Consider the following 11,558-nt stretch of genomic DNA (forward strand, 5'->3'; position numbering starts at 1 on the left):
ATAAAAACTTTTTGTTATTTCTCTTGACCAAATATGAAATTCGAGGTGTTTTTGTCCAAATGATTTCTACTATTTAATTTTTGAAGATTTTTAAATCTAACATCTAACATTGGAGCATTTATTACAAAAGTAATGTTATCGATTCTCCGCTCCTAACGATGATTCTTTTTTTTCACGAATGGGAACACTTTTATGTCTTATAGACTGACAAAAAAAGCTACTTTAAATCAAATACAAAAACGATAATATTTTAAATGATACAGTATATAAACTAGCGGCTACGCCCCTAGAGGCCTGGGGCACTTGAGGAGAGAAGAGTCGAATTTTATAACCCAATTTATTATTTTAGATTTTAAAACAAAAAGTAAAAAAATTTTGGGGGGGGGGTATTTTTTATTTTTGTTAAAAAAATGAAGAAAAAAAATTTTTTTGGGGGGGGTTTTCTAGGGGCGATTTCTCTTGGGAGGGTGGTGGTACCCTCTTCCAAAATAGTTATAAACCTTCCTGGGACCTATGAGAAGCTACCCTGTTAAGGAGAACCCGATCGGTTAGCGAGATCCTTCGGTACAAACACACTGGCACACAGACACACAAACAGACATCCTGTTACTTTAGTATAAAGGATAACTAATATTTTCATAACTTTTAATTTGTACTTTAGGACGTATAAAAACGTTTCAAACATATAAAAAAATAAAAAGTATAATCTAATAATAATGCTATAATTCTACATAGGAAAAAAGAATTATCTCATTTTGGACGCAGACTTATACATATTATTATTATTAGTTTACATGATCTAAAATAAGGAAGATTAGAGAGGCTTGTACATTTATTATATTAAGAGTAAAGCTACTCTAAATTAAATATTAATTAAACTAAAATTCGGGTATAGTCCCTTGCGAGGTAACACCCCTTTAGGGGCGTTTCGTCGTATTTTCACAATGGCTTTTGATAAGGTGAATTGCTGTGCACGCCACTGCTTGCATCATACTATACACGAAAGACAAACGAACAACTAATACTTGAAGAATAGCTTTACCACTAAATATTCAATGAATTATAACGTCCTTGTCACATTAATGAAATCAAGATTTTTCTAGCTTTATTTGGTTAATAAGTCATATTCTTTGAATGATATTTTATAAATAATCATCATGCCTACTATCTATAATACAAAGTAGAATGATGTCTGTCTGTCCTTCCGTCAGTCTGTCTGTCCCTTAAGATCTCGGTAACCACTGAACCGATCGGATTCTACTCTTCAGGGAATATACTTACTGGTCTTGTGGTGGTTTTAGGCTATTTCTTGGGAGGGGGGAACACCCAACCCCTCCAAAAAACAAAAAAAATCCCCCTCATTTTTTTTATAAATTGATTTGAAATTAGTGGTCGCAGCACCAAATTTTTAAATTACCTCTTGGGGCAAAGCTCCGAAAGTTTAGGGGCGAAACCGCTAGTATTTACAAAAAGAATTATAATCCTTCTAACAGCTCTACTTTTAACAACTTATTTTGTATAATTTTAGGCCTGTGTACTATCATGGCATTGAGCTGATTCAAAAGGATAAGATTTCTAGAGGATGTAAGTAATTAAATTTGTATTGCATAGCTACTTAATAAGCAAAGCTTTTCAGCTTTTAGGGTCGATCTGTCCATAACGGATAGCTCTTGTAGTTTATACAGAAATGTTAAAATTGTTCTATCGATTAAAAACTTTTAATAACAGTTACAATTTAGAAAGCGTAGCAACTCTATAAATATTACCTGAAAGTCCATTTTTATCATCAGGTGTATTGATATTATCGAGGCATTTACATAATCAAGTCTTAAATGTAAGTCCATATTCAGCATATTAACTTATCTTTTGTGTATACATTTATAAAGCTCAGTTTTCTTTCAGACTTTTAACTAATATTGAGTTAATTGAATTTGTTGCTACTCCACTTGTTTTAAAAGTTCGGGTATTTGTTTGTCTGTTTCTTTTTTTATTGATGTTGTTATCCTTGTTGAAATAATTTTTTTTTAATTTGTGAATTTATGTTACTTTGAACTAAACAAAACGTTTAACTCCAAAAGTTATAGCAAAATAAGATATATAATCCGATTCTGTGCATTTAGTCTATGCTTTTTTTGTAATTCATAAGCCTTATTATGCCATTACAATTGACGGGAATTTTATGTTCGTTCAGTTGTTTATCAGCTAACAGCCTTAGAGTTTTTTATTTAGTTATTTTTAAATAACTCTATTGATACTAACATTAAATTTGTTTATATGTAGTAAGTAATCTATTTGTTGAAAATATATTATTTATTAGCGGCTACGCCCCTAGGGGCTCATTGATAAAAGAGATGTAAGTAAGAGTTGAAAGGAGAACTATGTCGGGCAATTGGAGAGTGATAAAATTTATTTTCAAACATTGAATTTAAATTATGCAAGTTAGCCAAAAAAGAAACAAAAAAACTTTTCAAGAAAGTTTTTAAGTTTAAAATTTAATTAACAAAGTTATAGAAAATATTAGAATATTTCTCAAGATTAAATGATATTTTTTTCTTGCTTAGTGAATGTATACCTAAAAGGAGATTGTAAGTAAAAAATAAAGAATAATTTTTTACCACATATTGTAGTTAAGATTTGAATCACAGATTAATTGATTTTTTTTTCACTGAACATTTCAGCATTTTCTTTTTTTTGTGATTTGTTTCAGAAAATATTATTTTCAGTGGTTTCTCTCACAATGTCAAGTCGAGGAAATAGACCTCCCCCTCCCCCCCCCCCCCATTTTAAAATATTTGGTCAAAACCAAAAAATCTAAAGGAAGGGAACATTCGGCTGTTTATTACAATATTCCCCAAAGTTTTATAATAACGTTTTCTTTTTCGTTGGATTAACAACTTTGGGGACTTTTTATCGAACTTTGATTGGTTTGTTCATTAAGTTGGGTTCTTACGTTTTCATCACTAATTGTAATTTACAAAGGGGTAATTTTGTGTATCATTAATTTATTGGCCATTGTCTTAAACCTTAAGATTCATGGTTTCCTAAAAAACGGATTCATTATTTGAATATATCTTATTATTTTAAAACTAATAGAATTAGATCAAATATTTGAATCTTTTGTTAGCATCTGTTGGACTGCGAAGCACTGCCCTGCCGAAACATGAGGATTTTGTTCTGACCACTCCATGCCCTAACAAGAATATTCCAATGCATGCTGTCATGGCCGAGGTTAATATCCTTATATGCAAGTAACAGGATGTCTGTCTGTCTGTGTGTATGTCTGTACCAAATAATTTTGTTCTGACCACTCCTTGCCCTAACAAGAATATTCCTATGCATGCTGTCATGGCCGAGGTTAATATCCTTATATGCAAGTAACAGGATGTCTGTCTGTCTGTGTGTATGTCTGTACCAAATAATTTTGTTCTGACCACTCCTTGCCCTAACAAGAATATTCCGATGCATGCTGTCATGGCCGAGGTTAATATCCTTATATACAAGTAACAGGATGTCTGTCTGTCTGTCTGTGTGTATGTCTGTACCAAATAATTTTGTTCTGACCACTCCTTGCCCTAACAAGAATATTCCGATGCATGCTGTCATGGCCGAGGTTAATATCCTTATATGCAAGTAACAGGATGTCTGTCTGTCTGTCTGTGTGTATGTCTGTACCAAATAATTTTGTTCTGACCACTCCTTGCCCTAACAAGAATATTCCGATGCATGCTGTCATGGCTGAGGTTAATATCCTTATATGCAAGTAACAGGATGTCTGTCTGTCTGTGTGTATGTCTGTACCAAATAATTTTGTTCTGACCACTCCATGCCCTAACAAGAATATTCCAATGCATGCTGTCATGGTCGAGGTTAATATCCTTATATGCAAGTAACAGTATGTCTGTCTGTCTGTGTGTATGTCTGTACTTAATAATTTTGTTCTGACCACTCCTTGCCCTAACAAGAATATTCCAATGCATGCTGTCATGGCCGAGGTTTATATACTTATATAAAAGTAACAGGATGTCTGTCTGTCTGTGTGTATGTCTGTACCAAATGATTTGCTATCTGATGAACTGATATAGTTCTCCTTTACAAAGTAGCTTCTCATAGGTCATGGGAGGTTTTTAAAAACTTTTTAAGGCATAGTCGCTACTACATATATAAAAAGAAGAACATTCTTAAGTAGAGAAGCCAATCATGGATAGAAAAATGGAAAAAAAGTATCTAAGTCATTTGAAGCATAACCGACAGACCGACGTACCAAGTAATTTATATACTGGATACTCACTTCCACAGGGAATCATTAGAATAAAATTTCAGCTGCCTATCTAAAATTAAAAGTAGCCGAGAAAATTGTTTTTTTTTTGGGAATAGTCCCTTTCGTGGCAACACCCCTCAATGGGCGATTCGTCGCATTTTTAAAATGGCTTTTGATAGGTTATTTTAGGTTAGGTTATATTGGGTTAGGTAATTGGCCCCGCAGGATTAGAGCCCCCCGCAGAGGCTAGGAATAGGAGAAAAGCTACTGTGAATGAAAACGAAGAATATCGCCCCTTAACGAGCGTTTCCAGGGATAGGTTTCTAATTTATCGTCCATTGTCTTATCCCGTAAGAACCCTGATAATATAATAGTATTATTCGTTTAAAGGCTGAAGAAAGAAAGAGCGCTGAAGCCCTCTGGGCCAGGTAAGTAATTGAATTGAAAAAAAGATTGAGAAAATATCAAAGCTTAACAAATCAGAAAGTCAGACAAACTAACATTACAAATATAGAATTACGACGCATTTTTCATATAGAATACTGTTATATTAAAAAGCTAAAAATTATCATGTTTAAAATGGACATACGTGCTTTCTGGTATTAATTATAGAATTGCTACGCTTTCAATATTCAAAACTAATATTAAGCTATAAAAATTGGAAAGAATTTTAATGAATATAATAGATTTGAAATCTGCATTAAATTTTAAGGATTTTTTATAAAATTCGTTTTTTATATAATTCATTATTTAAAAGCGCAAATCCAATTTAAGTTAATAAATTTTGACCAATAGGATAGGTGGATTGGAAACTACCTGCGCTCTAATTGGTTGAATGATGTACGTCACTTAAGCTTCTTCAATCAGGGCGCAGATAGTTTTCAATCCACCAATCTCAGATGTCAAAATTATTTAACTTAATTTGTATTTGCGCTTATAGATAAAGAATTATACAAAAAACGAATTTTATAAAAATTCCTTAAAATTTTATGCAGATTTCAAATCTATTATATTCATTAAAATTCTTTCAAATTTTTATTGCTTAACTAATATGTCTCTATTTTATTATTATAGTAGGAATGTGGATATTTGCAACTCCTGTTCTAGTATTATGTCAAGTTTTATCATATTGGTTCCAGGTATGATATAAACAAGGATGACAACATCCATAAATAGCGAAGTTTAAAAATTGTGGATGGACATAAGGAAAAAATGAACCATAGAGCAGTGTAAAACAATTAAACATAAAAATCAAGGAATAGATCTAGCACCCCAATTAATTGGCATATGAAAATATGAAGAATGGGAAATTATTTAATCCTAGAAAATTTCAGGCGTCTATCTTCAAAAGGAGCCGAGAAAATCATGTTTCCCCAAAAAAATTTCAGACGGACATTTCAAATTATAGAGTAGCTTCGCTACTAGAAAGGGGAGGGGGGGGGGGGTTGTGGAATATTTGTAATAAGTGGAAAAAGATACTTTCATAACTAGAACATACAGCTACATGTTATACTAAGTTAGAAAATACGAAATATTTTGAGAATTACCAACCTATTATATAAAGTAGTAAGCTGTTTTTGTCTGTAGCGAGGGATCTCGCTAACCGCTGAAGCTTCTTATAGGTCCAGGGAAGGTTTAAAAGTATTTTGTGGGAAGGTATCTCCACCCTCCCAAACAAAAATATATTTTTTTCTCTTTTTCTTTTATAACTCAAATAGAAAAGCGTAGAGTTCGATTTTCCCCTCTCGCCTTAGTAACCATAGGGGCATCTAGGGGCTTAGCCGCTAGTACCTTTATAACTATTTTTTTATTACCACCGCACTGACTGTGTGATCTATAACTTACTTTGTCCGTCAAACCTTGCTTTTTGTACTTGTTAAATTGTAAAAAAACGTCGACCCTTTACTTTACAAAATAGTTTTATGAAAAAAAGAATAGTAAGGGAGTTATTTTTCTTGGGAGGGTGGAGGTATCCTCCCCAAATATAGTATAAAACCTTCTCTGAACATATAACAAGCTTCACTGTGAAGGAGAATCTGTCAGCTTTATAGACACACAGGCATCCTGTTACTTATAAAGATTACATAACCTAAAGCTTACAATCTCAGGATTTCTTTTTCAGGCATTTTTCTGCTGTTGGTGAAAAACTATTGATATTGTAATTTTACTATTGAATAAGGATTTGCTAGACTAAATATAAATTTTTACGTCTTAATTAGTGTATAAATTTAACATAATAAATAACCATTTGATAAAATTTGTTTTCTTTTTTATATTCCCGACGTTATTGGCTGATATTCAAAGAACCAATTAAATTTCGGCACAGGGTCCACGGGGTGGGGACATACAGTTATTTAACCTCTTCTCCCTCTCTTGTTTTAATCTAATGATGTACATACATTATAACAAGACCAAAAAAACGGTTATAACACGCAAAGATTGCAATGAATAAGGTTTCGATTATGCCTTCGTACATAGTAACTTTCAGGAAGAAGGGACAATGGGATGTTTATTACACCAGTCCCCAAAGTTTTATAATAACACTTTCTTTTTCATTCTCCTAACAACTTTGGGGACTAAATTTTGGTTGGTTGCAGTTTATACCAACAATGAAATTAATTCGGGAAAAAATCACGAAACCTATACGTGTTTTTCAGCTGTCGTTGGGGGGCAACACATCGTAAAATTGACGACCTCTCCATTTGCCCCCCAAATATTATTTTAGATTTATTTCGCTTGTTGGTTGTACCTTATACCTGGATTTAATTATATATTGCTTAGTGTGGTAAGAATGATTTTCTTTGGTTTTATCTAATTTGCAAAGAAGGTGTATTAACTTTTTTGCTTTTTATTTAAGATAGCTAGCCGGTTCTTTTAGTAAGTAGTAGATGTAAAATTTTTCATAGAATTCAGATATGCAATCGTTTTTTTTGTAGACCTCTTATTTTTGAAGTAATTTAAGTTTTTCAAAAAAATAATTAAGTCGGTTTTAAGGTACTAAAACGCAACAAAATAAAAGAAGAAAATTGCCAGTATGAACAAAAATAGTAAGATCTTTAATTTGACACCTTACTTTTAAAATTCTGTTGAGTAATTATTGAAAAAATCTATTTTTTAAACTTCGGTTTAATAAAAACTTTAAACCTAAATATTTTCTCAAACAGACATAAAAAATATGGGTTCATATATACCTTTAGAATCAGAAAAATATTTCGAATCCATTCTAAGCAAAATTGAAAAAGTTTTATAAAACTATAATAAAAAATATAAGTTTATTTTAAGAATCATAATTTTCGACTTTTAAGGGTTGACTTGAACAAAACCTGAACAAAACCTAAATAAATGTACATACACTGTAACAGATATTTTTTAAACACAAGAAACAATAATGCATTTTTTACTGCATTGTTTTGAAGTTTATAAACAGACTGAAGCAAATTTGTTCATACTTTTTCATTCTTTACATGTTATGTAAGTATCACTATTTTTATTGTAGTATCTATTGTATATATTGTATGAACATTATCCTTTTTTTTTGTCAATTCTATTGGTTAAGTTTTGAGGTGGAGCTTCATGATTCGTCAATTTTTGAGATTTTGATTGGCTAGTTTAATAGTTAAAATTAAGTGTTGCCTGTAAAAATATAATATTTTAGGCCATTTTTATTTTTTAAAGTTTTTACTTTTTTTCAATTTTGCTTAGAATGGATTCGTAATATTTTTCTGATTTTAAAGGTATATATGAACCCATATTGTTTTTGTCTGTTTGAGAAAATATTTAGGTTTAAAGTTTTTATTAAACTGAAGTTAAAAAAATAGATTTTTTCAATAATTACTCAACAGAATTTTAAAAGTAAGGTGTCAAATTAAAGATCTTACTATTTTTGTTCATACTGGCAATTTTCTTCTTTTATTTTAATGCGTTTTAGTACCTTAAAACCGACTTAATTATTTTTTTAAAAAACTTAAATTACTTCAAAAATAAGAGGTCTACAAAAAAACCGATTGCATATCTGAATTCTATGAAAAATTTTACATCTACTACTTACTAAAAGAACCGGCTAGCTATCTTAAATAAAAAGCAAAAAAGTTAATACACCTTCTTTTCGAGATTTTCAGTCGCATCATTTAGAAAGTACCTACCTACCTTTTTGCTTAGTATATTTTTGCCTATAAAAAATCAGCAGTCTATCTTTAATAGCGGCCAAAAAAGAGAAAATCACATTTCTCCCATAGCGTTACGGACTGAATGACAGAAAAATTTGATTTTAGAGTATCTTCGCTAATAAAAAGGAGGGACATCTAACATATAAATTTTTAGAAAAATTAAAATAGGACGACCTTTGATCAATTCAAAAATGTATATAAAAAAAAGTTTTATACTAAGTGCAAAAATTATCATATGCAAAATACTGTCATAGGTAGCTTGATAAATTGATGAACGCACTTAATTGTGATAGAAACAAGGATGACAACATCCATAAAAGCGAAGCACTGAAACGGTAGGACAAACGGACATTAACACATATATATAAAAGTAAAAGAGTCGAAGCAAAATAGTAACTAAGTTTTTTGAAAAACTGCTCGATACAGGATAATGATTATGGACATACTTACATTTTTATGACTTGATTATAGAGTTGCTTCGCTTATAATATTGTACTTTGTTGTCCCAGGAATCCATATACCAAAAATCAGATAAAACGGATGATTAGAGGACATAAAAATTTGTTGTTAAAAAGTAGAAAATTGAACATGTTTAAAATTGACGTACGGACATTCTGGTAATGATTATAGAGTTGCTACGCTTTCTAAATCGTACCTAACTACTACAGCCATTCAAAGTTTAAAATCGGTAAGACAATTCTAACATGCCTAAATTAACGAAAAAAGCTATCTGTCTCGGACGGACCGACCCTAATTATAGAAAAGCATTAACAGTCCAATGTCACCTCCCTTCCTAGATAACTTTGATCCTTCCAAAAGAAAAAATCTAATTGTTGATATAATTAATTTTTATACATTAAACATTAAAATGATAACATAATAATACTTGACAATTTAAAGAAATAAAATCACAATATATAAAACTTGACATAGTATAGAAATAATTAGCTTTAAAATAAGAGTGATATAAAATTAGACCCTGCTTACTTAGCAATTGTTGGACCTAGTTCAGTTCATGGTAAAATGTTCGTTGTACTGATTATCTCCAAAAATCTATGAACTTTAAAGGCTGCTAACGGCCAAACGGTGTGGAACGTACAGAAAATGTTCGAACAATATTTTAACCGAAAAATTAATATTATATAGTCATAGCTCAATAAAGCAGTTATCTCGCACTGCAAATAAATAAGCGAAAGACTTATTTTACGCGTTTTTTCATACGTGAAGCTTTCCCTGAGGGCACGACATGTACGTTTAGCCGTTTGGCAGCTAGCAGCCTTTAAGATTCATAGATTTTTGGAGATAATCGTTACCAGGAACATTATACCGTGAACTGCACTTGATCCCAATAGCCTTTTTAGATAAACTACGCTAAGACAAACTTGAATAGACCTATCTCATTATGTCTAAAAGAAGTTAATAATGCCATTTTATGTGAAAGTCTCAAAAATAGAACCAAAGGCCAATTTTAATATACCAGTAGCTGCGCTCCTAGCGTCTAGGGAATCTGCGTAAAAAGGGCCAGGAAATCAAAAATTAGTTTTAAACCATAAAAAACTTAAATACAATGATTAATTTTACCAAAACAATCCCAAGACCTATGTTAAGTCATTATGATTTATTTGAATCCATTTTAATTAATTTTGATCCAAATGGACTCCAATCTCTTAAAATATATTTCCCGTGTCACGTAAATTTCTAAAACACTAAAAATGAGATCAATTATTTTTACCAAACATTTTTTAAAAATATTTTTAGAATTTATGTAAATTTTTATTTTAATTTCCATAAGCGTGCAAAAGGTGGGTTTAGGCGGGTTTGCCCCCCCCCCCGCCCCCCCCCCCCCACCAAAATTAAGGGCAGTTGATGATACACCCCCGATTGCCTTATGCCCCTGCTCCCATCTAAATTAAAAAAGGGACACCCCACTCAAAGGGTGGTATCTAAAGGGGGGAGGCGGATGTGCCACTTTTCGAAACCAAAAGTAAAACGCGCATGATCTCAGCCCATAAAAGAGTTATAGCTATAAAATTCGGCACAGCAATTGCTAAAGTGGAGAACAATATGGAACTCTGAAGAAACGGCGGCGGAACCGCCGCTCTCGCCGAAAACCGCCTTAATTTTTTTTTGCCTTTTCTCGCCATAATAGACACTTGACACTTTTTTTAACAGGTATTGACATGTTTGAAATATTACAAGTGTCACGTGAAAATATAAGAGTAATTTTTATGAGAAAAAAAGTTTATCTCAGATGATTGAGAACTGTCTAATTTGGCGAAAAAAAGACAATACAAAATTTCGGCAGGAAACGGCGGTTTTTGGCGGGAGCGGCGGTTCCGACGCCGTTTCTTCACGGTTCCATACTGTTTTTCACAAAAGCAACTGCTGTGCCGAATTTTAGAGCTAAAACTCTTTTATGGATTGAGAATATGCGCGTTTTACTTTTGGTTTCAAAAAGTGGCACATCCGCCTCCCCACTGCAGTAACATCAAAATTTTCTGACAAAAATTGCCAAACATCTACCTAATAGTTTTAAGCTCAAATACCCAAATATTTTACTTTTTAATTAAATGATAGTAAAATATACTTTACAGATAAAAATCCACTAAAAATTTAAAATAAATTGAATACATATTCTAAAATCACAGTCGATCAACATATAAATAAAACACAATATACAATCATGTAAGTTATATTTCGAAATTATCTGCTTAATAACAATTTCTCACTGTTTTTTTTTCTTTAACTAAGAAATAGGTTCTTCTTTTCAAAACTGGCATAATTTTAAACCAAATCTAAAGGGGACTATGCAAGAACGATAGCAAATGATTGTATATTTTTCTAAACACTGCTGGATGTTGTTTAGTTCGTTCATAAAGTATGTTAATTAATTATATGTTCGGTATTGTATTTAGCCATAACTCTGTCAAGATTATCACAAGAAAAGACATCTTTAGACTTAAGAAACTTGCATGGTTTCTTAAAAAGCTAGAGTTTCACAGGTCGAAAAGGGTCTGTTATGTAAGCATTTTTGACTAAATATGGCAAAATACATAATCGAACCTAAAATAGTCCCTTTAGTCCCCCTTTTGGGCAAAAATAAAAAATTAGAAATATGTTTTGAAAAGAACAAC

At 31.7% G+C, this 11,558-nt stretch overlaps 1 protein-coding gene across 2 annotated transcripts in view; it reads left to right on the plus strand.

Annotated features, from left to right (window-relative positions):
• LOC145331935 (carbonic anhydrase 2-like) overlaps positions 1–6,515 on the plus strand; it is a 52,362-nt gene extending 45,847 nt beyond the window's left edge. Inside the window, exons 16-20 of one of the 2 annotated variants that reach the window (XM_080176809.1) lie at positions 1,529–1,584; positions 3,125–3,228; positions 4,649–4,686; positions 5,333–5,397; positions 6,381–6,515. In XM_080176809.1, the coding sequence (XP_080032935.1) occupies positions 1,529–1,584; positions 3,125–3,228; positions 4,649–4,686; positions 5,333–5,397; positions 6,381–6,412 (295 nt within the window). In that variant the 3' untranslated portion in view covers positions 6,413–6,515. The remainder of the gene's footprint in view (positions 1–1,528; positions 1,585–3,124; positions 3,229–4,648; positions 4,687–5,332; positions 5,398–6,380) is intronic. The other variant, XM_080176810.1, reaches the window with a different exon arrangement.
• The last annotated feature ends 5,043 nt before the right edge of the window (positions 6,516–11,558 follow it).

The sequence above is a fragment of the Acartia tonsa genome, chromosome 11 (assembly GCF_053477335.1).
Source record: "Acartia tonsa isolate MP-2025a chromosome 11, ASM5347733v1, whole genome shotgun sequence".
NCBI lineage: Eukaryota > Metazoa > Arthropoda > Copepoda > Calanoida > Acartiidae > Acartia > Acartia tonsa.